We start from the raw sequence: 21,131 nt of genomic DNA on the forward strand, positions 1-21,131 counted from the left end.
CCAATGGGGGTGCCGTTTCTAACAAACTAAATCACTTCCATCTTTGTTGCCATGGTATTGAGATTTTAAAACCTGCACTTATTACTACAAAAGTACCAGCACTTTTGTTTCCCTGTTTCTCGTGTGTATGAGAGAAAGAGAGAGAGAGAAAAAAAATGTGATCCAATATTCAAATGGCCACCTAACACCCCTGTACCTACAACAGACAAGCCTGGCTGACGGGAAGCATCACCGTGTGGCTTAACAGCTGGCTCACCGGCTGATGCACAGGTCTGATTCACCGTGAACGAGGCAGTTTAGGGATACACGACAATGCACGGAGGCGCCAGCCGTCCAAAAAGCTGGTTAGAAAATTGTTGAGGACTGCCCGCGTTTCAAAATAAAAGTTCCAGAGGCAAGCTGTCATTTTCGAATGCAACTCCATTAATTCAAAGGACATAATTTCGTTATAGTAAAGAAGGTGGCAAACTGAATTCGTATGGCAACTTTAGGAATCGTAACTGTGCCTTGCAACCCACTAGCCCATTACAGTTTAGGAAGTCTTCAAGATCTCTGTCTTGAGAGCATCACTATGTAGCAGATATGCAAGTACTTCCTTAATTTGACAATTAAACAGGCTATTGCCCTAGGAGGTGTGGGAGTGAGCCCACTTGAGGAGCCAGGATGAAACCCAAGTCTTTCTCTGGAATCCTGAACCAAGGGAGCACATGCTGTGATCAAACAAATAGTTCATCAACAAAATGGTTAAACAAACATCACAAAAGCAAGTAGAAGTGGAAGATTTGGCAAAACAAACAAACAAAACCTTTAGGTTTTGACCTGTATTTACTCTGTTTTTAATTTTTAAAGCATTGTATGGATAGGTTTAAAAATTTTCAAACAGTATAGAAAGATCCCACCTGAAGTCTCTTTCCCCCACCACTTTCAATTCAGGTAACTCCTCAAAGATAACCATTTTTATATCCCTCCAGAAAAAAAAGTTGTGATTTCAAATATAGTATTAATGTATATTTGAAAAAATTAAAGATTGTACTATAAGCACCATGGGCTTTTCCCCACTGAGTAATGTACTTTGATCTTCCCCTGTTGGTTACGTACAAATCTACTGTGTCCGTTTTCGTAGCTGCATAGTATTCCACAGCATCACCCTCACATTATGCAACCAGCTCTGTACTGATACACGTTTAGGTGTTTCCAGTATTTTCCTATTATAAGAATGCCACAACTGTCTATATATATTGTCATCCTTTTTTCAAGTAAATCAGTCATATTAAATGCTGAGTAGCAGAAATCCTTGGTGAAAGACTATACATATTTCAAATGCAGACAGATATTACCTAACCATCTTTGTGCATCAAGTGTATGTGGAGTGCCAGCTTCCTTCACCCTTAAGAACATGAGAAGTTATCAACCACTTTCATTTTTGCTAATTTATTAGGGGAAATAGTATATCTACTTATTATTCTGACTTACATTTCTTTACCTATATGTGAGACTTAGCATCTTTCTAGTGGCTTGTGTGTGTGTGTGTGTGTGTGTGTGTGTGCGCGCGTGTGTATTAGCCATTTTCCTATTGTACTATTTTTCTTTTTCTTATTGATTTATATAACTCTTTGGACATAAGCCCTTTGTTACATGTATTGCAAATAGCTTCCTCTTTTTACGAGGCAGTTTTTTTATATTTATGTGATTTTTCATCTTTTCTTATATGGCTTCTGTGTTTGCTCCTACTTAGAAAGGCCCTTCCAAGGTCAAGACTACAAATTGACTCTGATGTTTTTCTCTTTGTACGTTCATGGTTTCACTTTTTAATGTCTAAATCTTTAATCGGCTTGGAATTTATTTTGATGGTAGGAATGAGATAAGAATCCTATTTTATTTTTTCCCAAAGACTCAGTCGTTATTTTTTAAATATTTTTTAAGTGTTTATTTATTTATTTTGAGAGAGAGAGAGAGAGCACAAGCAGGGGAGGGGTGGAGAGAGAGGGAGAGAGAGAATCCCAAGCAGGCTTAGCACTGTCAGTGCAGAGCCCAATGTGGGGCTCAATCTCACGAACCGAGATCATGACCTGACCCACCATCAAGAGTCGGCCGCTTATCCGACTGAGCCACCCAGGCGCCCCATCAATCAGTCGTTACTTACGAATGAATTACCAGTCTTGATATAAGATGCTACTTTGTCCTATACTATCCTATATATATACTAGTCCAATGCAATCTGGACTTTCTCCATCATCCATTGAACTGCCTATTGGTTCTCCAGTTCCAAGATGCTTAAACTTAGTCCCTTGGTTACTGTTTTTTTAGAAATTTTCTGATTATTGACAAATATTTAGTCTTCTAGATCAGGACCTATCCACAAAGGTACTATTAACGTTTTGGGCTGGATAATTCTTTATTGTTGGGGGCTGTCTTATGCGTTTAGCAGCCACCCTGACCTCCACCCACTAGGTGTCAGCAGCACACCCCTAATTATGAAAATCAAAAATGTCTGAAGACATTGCCAATTGTTCCTTGGGTTAGGGTGGTGGGCAAGAGGGCCGCCCATTGGGAACTACTGTTTTAGATAAACCCAGTATCATTTTCCCAGTGTTTGCACTCCCAGTCAATTTCCGTGGATACCTTCATTGGGGTGAAAAGAGATTCATAAAGTAATTTAGACAATGTTATTATATTTAAGATATTATACTTATTAAATATTTATTATATTTAACCTTCCTATTCAGGAACCATGTATATATATCCTTCTACTTATTTATTTCTCCTTTTATGTCCTTCAAAAGAATTTTAAGATTATTTTTTTTAAAATACAGTCTCTTGGGCACCTGGGTGGCTCAGTCATTAAGCATCTGACTTCGGCTCAGGTCATGATCTCGCAGTTTGTGAGTTCGAGCCCTGCATCAGGTAAGCTCAAGCCCCACTTCGGGTAAAACATGAGCCCCGGGTGAGCCCTGCTTTCTCTCTCTCTGTCTCTCTCTCTCTCCGTACCTCTCTCTCTCTCTCTCTCTCTGTCCCTTGCTCACTTGCACCCCCCCCCCAAAAAAATATATATGGTCTCTTATAGTATTAAGTTTATTCCTATATATATTTTACCTTTTACATTCCTTTATAAATGGGATCATTTCTTATACTATTTATCTTTTCCAACCAGTCACTGATAGGAAAGTGACTTATATTTTGTATTCTACAACCACACACTAAACTCTTATTGTATCTAATAGATTGCGGGGCATTCTAAGTTTTTTCTAATGATAAAATGTTCAGCAAATTCTTTTTTTAAAAATTTTTTTTAATGTTTATTTATTTTTGATAGAGAGAGAGAGAGACAGAGCATGAGCGGGGGGAGTGGCAGAGAGAGAGGGAGACACAGAATCCGAAGCAGGCTCCAGGCTCTGAGCTGTCAGCACAGAGCTCGATGCAGGGCTCGAACTCATGAACCATAAGATCATGACCTGAGCCAAAGTTGGACGCTCATCCGACTGAGCCATCCAGGCGCCCCAAATGTTCAGGAAATTCCAGGCATTTTTCTAAGCGTATGATGTTATCCTCTGTATAAAATCATCATTTTGTTTCCTCATTTCTAATATTTATGTAGCTATTGTTCCTCTGTCTCACTGCCCTGGTTAATACTTGCAGAAAAACTTAGTTGACAGGGATAATGATGGGCAATCTTTTGTTGTTGCTGTTGTTTATTTTTATTTACTTTTGAGAGATAGATAGAGAGCAAGCAGGGGAGGGGCAGAGAGAGAGAGAGAGACAGAATCGCAAGCAGGCTCCGTGCTGTCAGCCCAGAGCCCAACGCGGGGTTTAAACGCACAAACCATGAGACCATGACCTGAGCCAAAATGAAGAGTTGGACGCTTAACCAACTGAGCCACCCAGACGCCCCCAGTGATGGGCAATCTTGAATCATTCTTGATTTTAACGGGAAGACTTCCAGGATTCCACCATTGAGGACAGTTCTGGCTTTGGTTTGAGATACATATACGTCATACCACTAGACAAGTATCCATACATTTATAGCAAACCAAAAGTTTGTTTTTAAAAACAGAAAGATTGGGGCGCCTGGGTGGCTCGGTCGGTTAAGCGGCCGACTTCGGCTCAGGTCACGATCTCACGGTCCGTGAGTTCGAGCCCCGCATCAGGCTCTGTGCTGACGGCTCAGAGCCTGGAGCCTGTTTCGGATTCTGTGTCCCCCTCTCTCTCTGCCCCTCCCCTGTTCATGCTCTGTCTCTCTCTGTCTCAAAAATAAATAAATGTTAAAAAAAAAAAAAATTAAAAAAAATAAAATAAAAACGGAAAGATTGATAATTTTGCCAAATGTGTCTTCCACCTCTACCGAGATGACCAATGGTTCTCCTTCCTTGGTCTACCGATATTGTACAATAGATTATATTACTAAATTTCCAAACATTAAGGCTTTCTTGGCATAAATCCACTTCGTTGCGATGTATACTATTATTCTCTTAATTTCTTCTTGAATTCTATTTGCTAATATTCCGATCCCACATTTTTTTAAAGCTTATTTATTTTGAGTGGGGGGAGGGGCAGGGAGAGGGGGAGAGAGAGAATCCCAAGCACGCCCCACACGGTCAGCGAGGAGCCCGATGCGGGGCTCGAACTCACGAACCGTGAGGTCATGACCTGAGCCGAAATCCAGAGTCACTGACTTACTGGCTTACTACTGACTGAGCCACCCAGGTGACCCTGGATCTCACACTTTTACATCAATATTTCAGAGTGAGATCTTTTTGTCATTTTTTTTAAAATGGGGCTTTGTCAACTTTTGAAACTCGTGTTTAGGCCGGCGTGATAGAAAGAAGTTGTACTTTCATTTGTTGTATTTTTAAATCCAAATGTGTGTATTTAGTATGAAAGTAGTCTTTAAAATAGTAAAACCATTGTATAGAAACATGAGGCCCTTACATCAAAAAAAAAAAAAAAAAAGCCACATATACTCTTCATAGATTCAACTTTTAGAAAACTGAGTACATTAAAATACACCTTTGGAGAGCTAATCTGGGTTGTGGTATTTTATGCAGACACAAAAAATCATAAGTATACTACCATTCAACCTCCATTATAAAGTACTAATGACACAATTCAGCTATTTTCCCATCTCATCTCAGACAATTTAGCAATACAGGGAGATCTACACTAAAACAGTTGGACCATGGAAATCTTAGCTTTCTTACCAAAATAAAATCAAATACATTCCTGGTGTTTTATGCTTTCCAAGCTCTGAACTCACATATAATGGTTAAAAAACCCTTTTCTGATTCTCAGAAAACTAGGAAACCTGAGAAAGTTCCCCGGGTCCCATGGCCACTGCCACCTAAGTGACTCAGAGCAGCCTTTATGGGAGGATTTTCCCAGACTTGCACAGGGTCCAGGAAGGATGCTGTCCACCCAGGCCCGTGAGAGGCCTACAGCGTTCATTCACTCATCGAATATGTACCTCATACCAAGAACCCAGAACCGACACTAGCTTGCCAGAAATGCCTCGGAGGAATTTCACACACACATGGTGACAGATGGACAGCGAGACGGACAGAGGGAACCACAGCACTCCTTCCTACCTTTTTGTTTCTTCTCAGTCTCCTCACTAGACGTAAACTCGCCGTGGGCAGGGATGTTGTTGCCTAAACCCTTTCCTGGCCCAGAGTAAGGGCCAGCAAAACATCTCTGATGAGGGGAGGGACGCAGGAATCATTGAATGTTTTTCAAAACACCAAGATAATGGCCTGCTTAGGTCCCTTGTACCGAGGTCCCTCCTGCCTGGGTCCTTCCCACCTGGTCCTTTTCACCTGAGGCTCTCCTGCATGGGTCCTTCCCACCTGGGTTCTTCCTGCCTGGGGCCTTCCTATCTGGATCCCTCTCACCTGAGTCCCTCCAGCCTGGGGCCCTCCTGCCTGAGTCCCTCCAGCCTGGGGCCCTCCTGCCTGAGTCCCTCCAGCCTGGGGCCCTCCAGCCTGGGGCCCTCCTGCCTGAGTCCCTCCTGCCTGGGGTCCTCCTCTCTTGAGTCCCTCCTGCCTGGGGCTCTCCTGCCTGAGGTCCTCCTCTCTGAGTCCCTCCTGCCTGGGGCCCTCCTGCCTGAGTCCCTCCTGCCTGAGGTCCTCCTCTCTGAGTCCCTCCAGCCCGGGGCCCTCCTGCCTGAGTCCCTCCTGCCTGGGGTCCTCCTCTCTGAGTCCCTCCTGCCTGGGGCCCTCCTGCCCTGGGCTCTCCGACCTGGGTCCTTCCTACCTGGGTTGCTCCTCAGGCGGCTCTCAGCAAGTTCAGAGATGGCTCCAGCTGTCGAAGTCTTTTTCAGTCGAACTACCCCAGAAGCGGCTGTACTTCCTGGTTTGTTGAGCATGTCCTCACTGCTGGCCCTCTTGAGCTGACAGAGGATGAAAACATGTATCATCAGTAGGGAGTGCTATAGACCAAGAAAACACAGCGCAATAGCACCTGCCCTGTGGTTAAGATGCTGTGATGACACTTTCAGGAGTATCCCACTGGGAGGTGGAAACTTGCAAAGCTAGACAAACCTGTGTCTATCGTTTACAGGACAGAGTACGACCTTCCATTACTGTTTCAAAGAATAGTATAAGATGATGGGTGAATATGACCCATCGTGTCACACTTCAAATAATGATTTTTTTAAAAACCTGCTTTCCTGGGGGCACCTGGGTGGCTCAGTCGGTTGAGCGCCTGACTTCGGCTCAGGTCATGATCTCAGTTTGTGAGTTCGAGCCCTGCATCGGGCTCTCTGCTGTAAAGCCTGCTTTGGACCCTCTGTTCTCTCTCTGTGTCCCTCCCCTGCTCACTCTCTCTAAAGAACAAAAACAAAAAACCCTGCCTTCCTGGGTTTTAAATTAAAATTAAATTTAAAAAATTAAAATTAAAAAAAAAATTTTCTTAAATTTTTTTTAAATTTAAAAAAAATTAAAAAAAATTAAAAAACAATAAAAAATTTAAAAATTAAATTTAAAAAATTAAAAAATTAAACAATTAAAAAATTAAAATTAAAATTAAAAAAAATAAAAAAAATTAAAAAAATTAAAAATTTAAAAATTTTTTAAAAAGGGGGGGGAGGGAGATGATAAAAAAAAGAACTGTGAGATGCACAAAAGGCAAGATGGGGCAATGCGCAGAAAATTCAAGGACAACAAAAAATAGCTTAAAAATACATATCTCAGTTATAGAGATGTCTGTGTGTATACGTATGTGTGTGTGTATATGTACGTGTATACATATGTATGTATATGTGCACATACACATATATGGGGGAAGTAGAAGGAGGACATAGAAACAATCTGAACATGTAACATGTGCTCCATACCGGGCACTCCATATACGATCTCACACAGACGTGTTCAAAGGGAATAAAGGAACTTTCCTGGAGGCCAGAAGAACACTGCTTATGGAGACAGAAAGAAATCAGAAACTCCTTTTTCTGCTTTCTTCCCTGTCACGAAACCAGGAAAACAAACGTGTTAAAAGGAACTGAAATCTAAGAGGGGGAGCCCCTAAATGAGCTCACAGCTCTGGCCCAAGTAAATTCCAGTCAGGGTCAGTGAGAGACACTGCAAATAAATTTTCTCAACCACCATAAGTCTTCTCGAAAGAATGTTCCTGAAGAGGAACAGTGCTAGAAGACTGGAGCCAGGCAGATGCCCGGAGCCATCCCGAATATATCTGACATCTAGAGAGAGCAGTATGGGAAAGCCCTCAAATCAATGGAGGCCTGGAGCAGGCAGTCCCTGCCACCCACCCTGGCTTGAGAGCCCAAAGGGCCAGCTCCATCCCACTCTACTGGCTTTGGGGTCATTTACTGAAGGGTAGGTGTTTAAATATTTGCACAATTAAAAAAAAAATTTTCCATTTTTGCATTGTTTAGATTTCAGGGTATTAACAATACTGGCTGAAGGGTAGGTGTTTAAATATTTGCACAATTAAAAAAAAAATTTCCATTTTTGCATTGTTTAGATTTCAGGGTATTAACAATACACACCCCAGAATGGTTTGAAAGAAAACAAAACAAAACAAAACAAAACCAAGTGTTGGTGAGGTTGTGAAGCAACGGGAACTCTCATGCTCTGCTTGCGGGAGTGTGTACCGATAAGCCGCTCTGTAAAGCTGGCAGTATCTGTTAGAGGTGAATATCTGCACGCTATGATTCAGCCATCCCACTCCTAAATCTATATCCAAGAGAGAAATGAGGACATGGGCTCATCAAAAGAATGTTCACAGCAGCTTTATTTATGAGAGCCCCCAAAAATACAATCCACGTGTTCACCAGCAAGAGGAGAGAGTTAAAGAATGACTTAGTAGACAACAGAAAGTACACAGTAAAAAAAGAAAAAAAAAGGAATTACTGATACACCAATAGATGAATGGATCCCACAGAGACGCCAAGTGAAAGAAATTAGACATACAAGAGTATACCCTTCCTGATTTCACTTTTTACAGAGCTAAGAATTGGTAAAAACCAAATGATGGTGATAGAAGTCAAAATAGTGGTTCCCTCCGGGGGTGTTACTGACTGGGAAGGAACCTTCCGGGGTTGGGGGGGGGGGCGGAATGTTCTATATCTTGACTTGGTGGTGGTTTATATAGATATGGCCACATGTAAAAACTCAATGAGTTGTATGGCTAAGACTAAGATTAATGCGCTCCACATACTTTATTTTATTTATTTATTTGTTTATTTATTTATTTATTTTTGTGTGTGGTTCTCACACTTTTAAAAAAAAATTTTTTTTAATGTTTATTTTTATTTTTGACAGAGAGAGAGAGAGCAGAGCATGAGCGGGGGAGGGGCAGAGAGAGAGGGGGAAACAGAATCCGAAGCAGTTTCCAGGCTCCGAGCCGTCAGCACAAAGCCTGACACGGGCCTCAAACTCACACTGTGAGATCATGACCCGAGCCGAGGTCGGACGCTCAACCGACTGAGCCACCCAGGCGCCCCCACATACTTTATTCTAAGTGTGTTTGGCTTCAACAAAAAACAAAAGGAAAATGAGGGGACGGGTTATAATTGGGGTGAAGTCTTGCTTCCACCCTTACAAATCCTAGTCCACTTTTTTCCTTTTCTCCCCATTGTTATTTTAGAGATTTTTTTTTTTATTGTGGTAAAATATACACGACACACAATGTGCCATTTAAAGTGTACACGTCAGTGGCATTATGTACATTCTCCCTGTTCAGCAACCATCACCACCCACCATCCACCTCCGGACCTTTTCCACCATCGCAAAGTGAGACTCTACTCATGAAATAATAATTCCCCGTAGCCTTTCTACAAGAGGGAAGATGCTGGGGCACCTGGGTAGTTCAGTCGGTTAAGCGTCTGACTTCGACTCAGGTCGTGATCTCATGGTTCGTGAGTTCAAGCCCCGCGTCGGGCTCTGTGCTGACAGCTCGGCGCCTGGAGCCTGCTTCGGATTCTGTGTCTCCCTCTCTCTCTGCCCCTCCCCTGCTCGCACTCTGTCTCTCTCTCTGTCTCTGTCTCTGTCTCTCTCTCAAAAATAAACATTAAAAAAAAATTTTTTTAAAAAGAGGGAAGATGGTAAAAGTCTTAAGATTAGCCCAGAAGTTCTAGTCAATGTCTTTAAACACATTATTCATTTTAAAAACAAATAGCTAACATGGAAAGGATGACTGACATGTACTTCTAGTCACTAGAAGTGAGCAGAACCATATTTTCTGGCCAATTGCACAGACCCCTAGTTTAACAAAAGGACTAAATATGGCATCTGGGTTGTTGCCTTTCTTTTTTTTTTTTTTTTTAATATTTATTTATTTTTGGGAGAGAGACAGAGATAAAGCATTAGTGGGGGGAGGCAGAGAGAGAGGGAGACACAGAATCCGAAGCAGGCTCTAGACTCTGAGCTGTCAGCACAGAGCCCGACGCGGGGCTCGAACTCACAGCCTGCAGGATCATGACCTGAGCTAAAGTCGGACGCTTAACCGACGGAGCCACCCAGGCGCCCCACTCCATTGCCCTTCTTCCGGGGACTCCATCATTGTTTTTCTACCTCCTGTCTCAGAGTAACAAGGGTTCCTGCACCCCATTTCTCCAGCCTGTCAAATTATCTGTGAAGTCACCAGTGAAATGCGTGTTTAGCACTAAATGACAATAGTTCATGATGTCAGCAACTTTTTCTCAATAGAAAAAAACCTATTATTCGCTCTGCTTAGAAGCATGCCCGGATGCCTCCCTGGGTCCCCAAAGAAAATCAATTCTGATTTGAGATGTTGAAAATTCCCTAGACAAACACCTCAAATGAAAAAGGGAAATCGTTACTGTTAAGGGGGTTTCTAACGCAATAATGCAAATGATGTGCACTTGGTTCTGTTTTCCTCCATCTGATTCCCCCGACGGTACTAGGATCAGTAAATTGGATGCAAAGTGTTGAATAATCTAAATCCACAGCAAAAGGCCAGGAGAGCAAAGGCTCGGTCTGCCAACCAGAACAGGGAATCCAAAATGGGAGGCTCTTCCCCCCCACCCCGATCCCCCCGCCCACCCACTGGGGCCAGAAGTGAAACTGTCTCCTGCAAGCCCCCCAAGGCCTCCACCCACCTCCGCGCCCTGGGTGTGGCGCCCAGGGGGTAGAGCTTGCTCCCCACTCTCCTCGTCCACCTTTTTGCAAGAGCTTCGTCCTTAACGAGATGACAGGTGGAGGCCACAGAGGACAGGACTCAGCAAGCAGTGGGAGACATCCCCCTTCGTGGTCCCACTGTGTGTTATAAATAGATCTGATCCTGTCCTTTCCAGGCAAAAGGACACAGCTGATGTGCTACAGGCCAGCAGCGTGCTATGGCCTTACCAGGCAGCATGCGGACTTCGGATGGCAGCAAGGCTGTTCTACAGGGAGCACCTCATTTCCCCTGGGCCCTCCACAGAATCCCATTTGAGAAAGATCGATTGCGCAGAAGCTCTCCCTGGAGGCGGGCCGTACAGACTGAAAACTGGTCCTTCTTGTCCTCTGAAGCAAACCTCTTCCTCTGTCACTATTTTTTGGCTGCTGCTACATCAGACACGGAAAGCTACTTGTCTTAGTAATTTTTGTTCCTTCTCTATTCATGGCTGCATCTGGGGCTTTGTTTCCTGGTCACCGAATGTGGCTTCGCCGCTGCTTGAGATTTCTGGGTTTGTTACAGAAGATCACTAGGGCAGGTATGCGCTTCTTTGATATGTTTAGTATTTTCAGTAATGCTTCCACTGATATTTGAGCTGCTGAGCACCTGCACGTGAAAGCTTATAAAGGGAAAAAGTTTAAATAGCTCACAGATTAATGTAACTAAGAAATTCCTCTCAATTCCACAAAGGCGGGGACTGGTAGAATCCAAAGTTCTAAAATCACACATCACCTGATCCCCTCTTCAAAGGAAGAAACATGTTAGGGTTGGAGCAGGGGCTCTCAAACTCGGGCGTGCGTCAGAATCCTTGGGGGTCTTGTGAAAACGCAGTCTGCCGCCTCCACCCCAGCCTCCAATCTGCCCACCACCACCACCAAGTGTGGTTCCCAAGTCTGAAGTGAGGCCTGAGAATCTGCATTTCTAGCAAGTTCCCTCCCAGTGGATGCTGATGATGCTGATCCGGGGACCACACTTGAGAACCAAACGTTTAGTGCAGCACTGTTGATGGAAATATAACACCAGCCACATTAAAAGAGTAAAATGAGGGGCGCCTGGGTGGCTCGGGCGGTTGAGAGTCCGGCTCTTGATTTTGGCTCAGGTCACGATCTCATGGTTCTTGGGATCAAGCCCAGCGTTGGGCTCCACGCTGACAGCACGGAACCTGCTCGGGATTCTCGCTCCCTCTCTCTGCCCCTCCCCTACTTGTGCTTGCTCTCTCTCAACATAAATAAACTGAAAAAAAAAATTGTTCACGAGTAAAACAAAAGGTAAAATTAATGTTAAAAATATATTTTCTTAACCCAACACACCCAAAATATTATCAAGCAACGTGAAATATATTAATGAAGCATTTTAGGGGAACCTGGGTGGCTCAGTCGGTTAAGCGTCCAACTCTTGGTTTTGGCCCACGTCCTGATCTCAAGGTTTGTGGGTGGACATTTCAAGGGCTCAGCTGCCACACGTGGCTAGTGGCTATTTCATTGGGCAGCACAGGTGCAGAGCAGTCCCTGAGAATGATTACGGAAGAATGACTGGGTCCCCAAGCCTCACGCAGAACATGCCTAAACTACCAAAGACCCTGCTTCCCTCTTGGCCACGGGAGATTGGGCAGGGTCAGTATACGACTCAGGCCTAGCTAAGCAGAGACCTTTCCCAATTTTTTGCTGCTTGTTTGATTTTGTTCTTTGCCGAATCAATCAGAAGTAAGCAAAGCAAGTAACTGGAAGTAAGCGGCCAGGTCTTTCGAGAAGATGCGGGAGGCTTGGCCACGCTGGCAGCCAGGCTTCGTAATACAAGCTGAAGGAGAACAGACGTCAGCAGGAGACAGAGCAGACGGACAGAGGCACGCGGACATGAGCGACAGACAGAGAGTCCTGGGGTGTTCCAGTCCCCGTCCCGGCCTCCCTGAGCTCCAGTCTTGCACCTCTGTTCCCCTGCTGACATGGGAACCTCAGATGCGTCCAATCCGTTTCTTTTCTGCCGAAGCTCGCTCAAGCCAATGTTCTGTCATCTGCAATAAAGGGAGTCCTGACTGATAGACTCCAGCCTTAGAGACGGCCAGAGTGGGGCGGCCTGTCTGCGTCAGGGCACCCCAGGTGCTTTCCTTTCCTGTGCTGGGCTCCAGCGGCACAAGGAGGACTTGTGGTAACAGCCCCCGGGGCCATCCAGGCTCCCAGGCCCTCATCCCGTTCCCATGCTGCTCCTGTAACTGGGGCCAGTATTTCAATAGGGCATTTCATTCCACTTTGGTGGATTTGTTTCAGTTTTCCTATTTGTGCCGGTTCGAATATATCTGTCCATTCTGTATGTATCCATTGACTATAAAGCAAATATAGTTAAGACGTCAACTGTGCATCCAGGTGGTGATATATGGGGCGGGGGGGGGGGGGATCACTGTCATTCACCTTCTCTGTGCGCTTGCCATTTTCAAAGTAAACTACTGAGGGACACAAATCTTTTACCTGCGACTAGAGGGGGAAAGGAGAGAATGGCCAAGGCAGAGAAACGTGACAAGGGCTAGAAAAGGCACAGGCTTGGTGTAGCCCCTTCTGCTACCCCTTCCCTCAAACGCTGCCATTCTCTTTACAGAGTAAGACCTGGAGACCCCAAGAATCAGAAGTGACAATAGAGGTATTTGCTTTTGTCCTGACATTTTTTCCTGTGGGACAAATTGCCAAAAACACTTAGGGGCGCCTGGGTGGGTCAGTCAGTTAAGCAGCCGACTCCTGATCTGGGCTCAGGTCATGATCTCATGGTTCATGAGTTCAAGCCCTGAGTCGAGAGGATTCTCTCTCTCCCTCTCTCTCTCCGCCCCTCCCCAGCTCTCCCTCTCTCTCTCTCTCTCTCTCTCTCTCAAGATAAATACATAAACTTTAAAAAATAAACAAAAAAGCATACCTATCAGTGGCAGAAGCAACCAACATTTCATTGTTCTTAGAAAACCCTCCTGAGCTTTAGACCTTGTTATTAAACACCGTTTTTTTTTTTTTTTTTTTTAAGTTTATTTTGAGAGAGGGCGCACACACACACACACACATGCACGAGCAGGGGAGGGCAGAGAGATAGAGGGAGACAGAGGATCCCAAGCAGGCTCCGCACTGTCAGCATGTCGTCCGACTCGGGGTTTGATCCCAACAGCCGTGAGATCGTGACCTGAGCCAAAATCACGAGCTGGACGCTTAACCGACTGAGCCACCCAGGTGCCCCTAAACACTGCTTTTAAAAACATCTCGATATATTCCAGGAGCTCTAATGGTCTTAAGTATATGCATTAATGTAAAATCTGCATTAAAAATGTGTCCCAAATGTGCTGTAGGTCAAGAATAATAAAAATTAAAGCCACGGAAATAATGAGCAAGTCCAGGGCAACAGAATGATAAACAAAACTGTGTGTAGATCACTCTCTCCACGTGTTACTCCTCAGGACAGCTACCTAGCTTGCCTGAGCCCTCACAGCTAGAAAGGGCTCGAGGCAGGATCCCGACTCAGCCTGGTCTGCCCCGCTCCCAGCCCGTGCTACCCTCACTCCAGGCCGCCATCACACTGCCGCTCCCAGCAGACCCAGTGGACTTAGGCATTTGACGAGTACTGAGTGTCCAACCAGGGGACAGGTGCTTTTCTAAGCGTGAGGGACAGAGCTGTGCAAGAAACCAAAGAGCACACGGTCCCCGCCCTCATGGGGCTTACATTCTAGCCGCTGCGAGACAGATACTCGCCAGGCAGGTAGTAAGAGCGGAAAAGGAAAATGAGGCAGGGTGAGGAGGGTGTATGGGGGGCCACTTTACAGTGAGTGGTCAGGGGTGACATCTGATAAGGTGACATTTGAGCAGAGACTTAAGGGAGAGGTGGCAGAGGAACAGGGGTGGGGAGGAGGAATATTCCGGGCAGAAGGAGTGCGCCCGGCTCGTGGAGGGACGGTGTCACCGGGCACCGGGAGGCTCTGTGGCCGGAGCTCGGGGGGCAGGGCAGAGGGGACAGCAATGACGTCTGAGAGGGAATGGGATCTCCAGGCCGTCACCGGCTACATCAAGGACTTTGCTTTTCATTCTGAGTGACACGGGGAGCCCCGAGGGACTTTCCAGCAGAGAGGTGACACGACAAATGCGTTAGAAGGACCACTCTGGCGTTTGCTGAGAACGGAATGTAGGGTGCAAAGACAAAGCACGGAGACCGCTGAGGAAGGCTGTGCAAGGAAGGCGGTGGCATGAGCCGGGTGGTCCCAAGGGCGGCGGTGGGAGTGGGCTGAAGGTGACATCGAGTCTGATGGCGGAAGTGATGGCGTTTTGCTGACGGCCTGTGGCACGTGAGAGAAGCAGGGCCCAAGATGGGGCCACGGGCTCTGGCCTGAGCCACTGAGGGGATGAAGCTGTTCAAGGGGAAGATTCGTGAGGAGCAGGTTTGGGGGCAGGAGAGGGGGAGGGGGAGGAACCCGTCTGGGACATGTTATATTCTAGGTGCCTTTCAGACATCCAAGAGGCGAGGTCACAAAAGCCGCTGGAGGGCACCTGGATGGAGACGCAAACTTGGATGTCATCTACTCATACAGCTGATCCCTGAACAGCACAGGGGTTAAGGGTCCCAATGCCCATGCAGTCAAAAATCCACATACAACTTTTGACTCCCCCCAAACTTACTAATACCCTACTATGGACCAGAAGCCTTACCGATAACATAAACAGTCAATTAACATGCATTTTGTATGTGATACGTATTACATACTGTATTCGCATAGTAAGGTAAGCTAGAGAGGAGAAAATGTTAAGGAAATCACAAGAGAATAGACATTTACGGTACCGTACTGTAAAAAATCGGCATATGAGTGGACTCGTGCAGTTCAAACCCGCATTCAAGCGTCAACTGTGGTATTAAAATTCACGAGAACAGGCGCTAACACCTAGAAAAACTGTTCTCAATAGGGACAGCGCTGACCCTCAGGGAGCATGCTGGAAATGTGATGTGTTGGGGGCATTTTTAGTCATCACCCCAATTGGTGGCGCTACTTATATATTTAATGGGTGAGAGAACAGGGAACCCAGACAATCTTGCATGTGACAATCTTGCAAAGACATTCCCAAAGGTGGCATCCCTTTTTATTATTATCTGAGCCTCAAGCATCCTCTTGTTTTACATGTAAAAACAATGTACTTCTGGGGCGCCTGGGTGGCTCAATCAGTTGAGCATCCGACTCTTGATTTCGGCTCAGGTCGTGATCTCACAGTTCGCGGGTTCGAGCCCCACACGGGGCTCTGTGCTGACGGTGCGGAGCCTGCTTGGGATTCTCTGTCTCTGTCTCTCTCTCTCTCTCTCTCTCAGAAATAAATAAACATTTTTAAAAAATGTACTTCTGGCACAGCTTTAAGATGGACACATGAAAGGTTCTGAGAATAACTAGGGAAGACTGCATTTTGGTTCAGAACTTTACCAAGAGTGTTCACCATTTGAAAACCATCACGTCACTCCCTCAACATCCTTCGTGGTATGTGAGTCATCAACACGACGGGCCTGGGTCAGTCTGTGTCACAGCTACCACATCTGCGGTGCTCTGAGGGGCACCTCAGGCCCCTCGGCAATCGTACGCAGGCATACGCAGATGGGAATACGGATTATTTAATTATAAACTAACTACCTGTCAGTTTTCTTTTCTCATTAGGATGTTATATTGATTTTCCAAGAGTATGTGTGCAGGTAGGTTATAGCATCTCTGACTCTCATCTCCAGATGGTAAGGGAAGCTAGAAGAGAGACGAGGCCCCAGAACTGCACCCTGGGCCCTGGGTCTCGCTTACTGCCCTCTTCAATCCTCCCGCCCAGGCCCCCCCGCCTGGGGGCGCCCAGCAGCCCTACGCCAGGCGGGCGCTTCGGTCTGTACCTTGCTGAGCCGGGACTCAAACGCCAGCGAGGTGGAAGACTTAGAACTCTTCATGCCGGAAGAGGCTGCAGGGAGGGGCCGCGCACGGTCCGCCCCATGGCTGCCCGCTTTGATGGCTGGACTCCAGGCCTTGGCCGCGCTCCTCATGTTTGTCCTAGAGAGGCCGTCCTTCTGCACAAGACCGAAAAGAAAAACACGTACGTCCACAACTCGAACACGCTGAGTGGCGTCGCAGACTTTCCCCCCACCCCTCCATCTCCACGTTCCCTCTGTTATCACAAAGAACGGGGGCTTCTGAGTGGACTTCAAGATGAGGATTCTGCGTTGAAGACGACACCTTTGCATGAGGCTACTTTTTACAACCTCGCAGTGGCTTTTACCAAACTATTGAAAACGTACGTGCAATATTATTGATGCTCTGACGTTACAGCAAAATGACGGCTCCTGGTTGGTCAGGGTATTACTATATTAGCATATGGTATAATACATACTATTATCACAGTACAGGATTAGACTGTATACCCACACACTATATATATACCTATCCCCTTAAAACAGGTCAGCTTGGGTCAAGACCTACTATGTCCATAGGGTTTGCAGCTTCAGGGTTGATAATGACACAACCTACCTAATTTTCAAATAGATATAAATGATTTACTTCAAAATTGGAGTTCATAGAAGCATAGCCGATTTCTTCTTTTTGGACAAAAATGGGTATCATTTAAAAACTAATGGGAGTGCCTGGGTGACTCGGTCAGTTAAGCGTCCAACTTCGACTCAGGTCGCAATCTCACGGTTCATGGGTTCGAGCCCCCCACTGCTATCAGCACAGAGTTCATTTTGCATCCCCTGTCCCCCCCTCTCTCTCTGCCCCTCCCCTGCTCTCTCTCTCTCTTTCTCTCTCTCTCTCTCAAATAAATAAACATGAAAACAAATCTTTAGAAAAATAAAATAAAAATTAATGGAGCATATTTTAATTGGTCGCATCTGACATTGTAGCGCAGTTACCCGCCCCTAACAAAAACATTTTATGGAAGAAAAATTGTGCAAAGTGGCAGGATGCAGTTAAAGGGCTAAGGGGAAAGCCCACATACAAAGTTGTGGAAAGCAGCCTGAGTCTCGTGATCAGCGCCCAGGGCTCTCATTCCTGCATGAGGTGTGGCCCGCCATGTCCTGACCTCCCTGAGCCCGTTTCTTCCATCAGTAGCACGATGGGACAGGAGTAAATGCTCTCTAGGGGCTTATTCAGCTCTAACTCTGCCTCTGCGGATTCTCATGACCAAGGGTGTGACACAGAACACCAAAACCACAGGTGATGCCGCATCCTTTCAAAGAAACAAACCAGGAGCTCCTGGATGGCTCAGTCTGTTAAGTGTTAGGATCTCACAGTCGGTGAGTTCGAGCCCCGCATCGGGCTCCGTGCTGACAGTTCAGGGCCTGGAGCCTGCTTCAGATTCTGTGTCTCCCTCTCTCTCTGCCCCTCCCCTGCTCGAGCTCTGTCTCTCTCAAAAATAAACATTAAAAAAAATTTTTTTTAAATAAAATAAACAAACCAGAAAAATGCACTTTAAAAAACACCAGCAGGGGAGCCTAGGTGGCTCAGTCGGTCAAGCGTCCGACTTCGGCTCAGGTCATGATCTCACGGTCCGTGAGTTCGAGCCCCGCGTCGGGCTCTGTGCTGACAGCTCAGAGCCTGGAGCCTGTTTCAGATTCTGTGTCTCCCTCTCTCTCTGACCCTCCCCCGTTCATGCTCTGTCTCTCTCTGTCTCAAAAATAAATAAACATTAAAAAAAAATTAAAAAACAAACAAACAAACAAACAAACAAACAAACAAACAAACACTAGCAGGTGACAGCGAACTCCAGCAGCCACACTCATAGAACCTGGAGGTCTAATTAACGGTCCCTGACAGAGGGGTCATAGTTGGTGCCAAGTAGCCCCGGGAGCCTCACCACATCCCACGAGACCCCATTAGCCACCTAAAACAAAAACAATAGGCCCCCTCCCCAGCCTAGCTCGGGCTGTGCCCTCTTCCTGTTCTTGTCTCCTTTTCCTGGCTGGAGGACGCCATTTCAACCGACAGCACCCCTCAGCCAGGGCCAGCCAGCTTCTCTTCCTACTTAAAGTGATTAGCTCGAGGTGGCATGTGTCCAAGATTCTACCTGGACTCATTCCACCGCCCTGCCGTATACCGGCCACGCGAACATGGCTACAGGGGAAAAAATGTATTTAAAGACTTTGCCATTGTTTTCTACAAGAGTTTCTGAGAAAACTCATCCATGATTTCAGTTGTATGATTAGTTCCGAACCTTAGTAGTCTCAGCTTGGTTTCAGGTATTATGATTACTTTTTTTATTCTGTGTTACTTCTTGTGTATTTTATTGACGTTAGCATCAGTTATTTTTCTTTCTTGGCCCACAGTTGTTGTTTTTTTTAAGTTCATTGATTTATTTAAGTGATCTCCACACCCAGTGTGGGGCTCGAACCCATGACCTCAAGATGAAGAGTCACATGTTCTTCTGAGCGCGCCAGCCAGGCGCTCCTTGACCCACAATTTTTCATGCTGGTTTCCATGGCAACAATGAGCGCGTTCTTGGGTTGACAGCTACACAGTAACTAATTTCATTAGGACTCCCCTCGTTAATGAGCTGACATAGCCTGAGTGGTTCTTGAAGAGAATTACTGAGTACTTTTACCAGTTCGTACAGAACCAACCTGTAACATGTCCGTGTGACTTAGGAAGACGCCTTAAGTAAGATACCTGTTTGATCAAGGCATCCTTTTACGTTATGACTACAACGACTTTGTAATGACTAACCCAGGGCTTACTTTGTGAAAACATAAGGTGATTCTGCTGTCTTAGTCAAAACTCAAGATCTAAACTCCTCTCTCAGGAGTTGCCCTCTGGCAACAAATATGGCCACCTTCTGGGCAGAGCACCTGGAAAATGTTCAACTCTTTTTCAACGACTGAGAAGTCACTTGCTCGGAGGCAAAATTCTCAGGGTTATTCCACTTGTATCATTACTCCCTTCTTTATTCTCCTGGAACTCTCTGAACCCAATCAAATTATTTCCAAATGGATGTACCCAGACGGCTTGTCTCATCTGGACCGCTCCTGTCTGCCATGATCTTTTCTTGGCTCCCTTCTCTCGTTTTCCCTGTTATTTCCCCCAGACTAAGCCTTCTGTTTCGACCCATTCACCAGCCAGATTCTTCCCTTCAAATTCCACCTTCTTTCCAAATGCAAAATATAGGGGAATGAAATAATTAATGTCCCACTCACACGAACCAGGAAGAGAACCCCATAGGTAGGGAACGTGCCCGGGATGGGACTCCCAGAGTAGTATCGGGCTCTGTAGGATCAATGCAGCTTTCCAGGGATGGGTGAGAGGGTGAGAGCTGGTGAGAGCTGGCCCAGCCAGACCCAGTGCTGACTTTGCGCCCTGCTCCCCTTTCTCATGGTTTAGGACATTATTAAACTTCTCCCCGCCCGACATCCTCAGCCTGAACCAGTGTTTTCCTAGCATTCTCCGAGTCTTCTGGAGACTGCCTATCTTCCCTTGCTCTGCCCACCCCCAGCTCTGGGCTCTTCTGGAACAGACCGGGAAGGCGTATGCTCAGAGCTATCCACTGGCAGTGCTCGGCCGGCTTTGGCCCTGCTCTCTGTTCACTTCCAGGAAGACTTCCTGCCGGAAGGGGAGCAGGTGCCCATACGCCCCACTCCGAGACTGTTGCAGACTTTCACACGCTCCCCTTCTGACACAGTTAGTTACGGAAACACTGCAGTGACGGGAGAGCAGCTACTCTGTGCCACTCCGAGCCTGGCAAGGCACGGCTAAGTGTTTTTTGTGGGTGTCTCTGTAAATCTTCACCGTAACCCTATGACGTAGGTAGGTATCGCCCCCACTTTACAGATGGAGACACTTTCTTTGGATCAAGGAGGCTAAGCGACCTGCCCCAATCACAGAGTTTATGATGGGGCCAGGATTCAAACCCAGCTGTCATTGGCCCGTAAACGTCAGGGATGGTATGGCCTCTGTGAATAATCTTTGCTCACAAGGAGGACTTTTGGATCCAGTGCTCCTGGTCCAAACCCAGTATCGCTGCTTGCTGTGTGAACTCAGGTGTGCCTTTCCAACACTGATTCTCAACCTGTTCACCTAATAAAATGGAGTCGTTACGTGCAGATGGAAAGAAAACATGGACGCCGAGGGCCAGGCACACAGAAGGCGCTCAACAACCATAAGCTGCCTTCCCCACAAACACTGTGACTGAGTTCAGTGGAGGGTGGCTCTGCTTTATTCCCTCAACATTACACAGCAGTGGATCGATTAAATCCATGTCAGTGGCAGGAACCAGACACACTAGACTCAAGGAAAGTGCTCCTCCTGTACACAGAACAGCCACTTTTCATGTGGAAACATGAAAGAGGGAAAGCAAAGAGGAAAATAAACACTGAGGGCAGACACCCTCCCATCATGAGAACTGGCCCCAACCTTAATGCAGCCTAGCTTCTGAGAACACAGGTACGAATACCGGGTGATTCAGACTTTCCTTCTGGAGGCAAGTGAGTGGCAGAAAATAAATAGATGAACTCTCGCCAAATACAAGAATTAAAAAAAAAAAAAAAAA

The 21,131-nt window shown here is 46.1% G+C and overlaps 1 protein-coding gene across 12 annotated transcripts in view; it reads right to left on the bottom strand.

The window, feature by feature from the left end:
- Positions 1 to 21,131, bottom strand: part of SPECC1 (sperm antigen with calponin homology and coiled-coil domains 1) — a 283,584-nt gene that overhangs the window by 183,977 nt on the left and 78,476 nt on the right. For all 12 annotated transcript variants that reach the window (XM_078437671.2, XM_078437667.2, XM_078437673.2 and 9 more), the window contains 2 exons: positions 16,498 to 16,668; positions 6,244 to 6,379 (listed from right to left, as the gene is read on the bottom strand). In XM_078437671.2, coding sequence (XP_078293797.2) covers positions 6,244 to 6,379; positions 16,498 to 16,644 — 283 coding nt within the window. In that variant the 5' untranslated portion in view covers positions 16,645 to 16,668. The remainder of the gene's footprint in view (positions 1 to 6,243; positions 6,380 to 16,497; positions 16,669 to 21,131) is intronic.

The sequence above is a fragment of the Panthera onca genome, chromosome E1 (genome assembly GCF_046562875.1).
Source record: "Panthera onca isolate mPanOnc1 chromosome E1, mPanOnc1 haplotype 2, whole genome shotgun sequence".
In the NCBI taxonomy this organism is placed as follows: Eukaryota; Metazoa; Chordata; class Mammalia; order Carnivora; family Felidae; genus Panthera; species Panthera onca.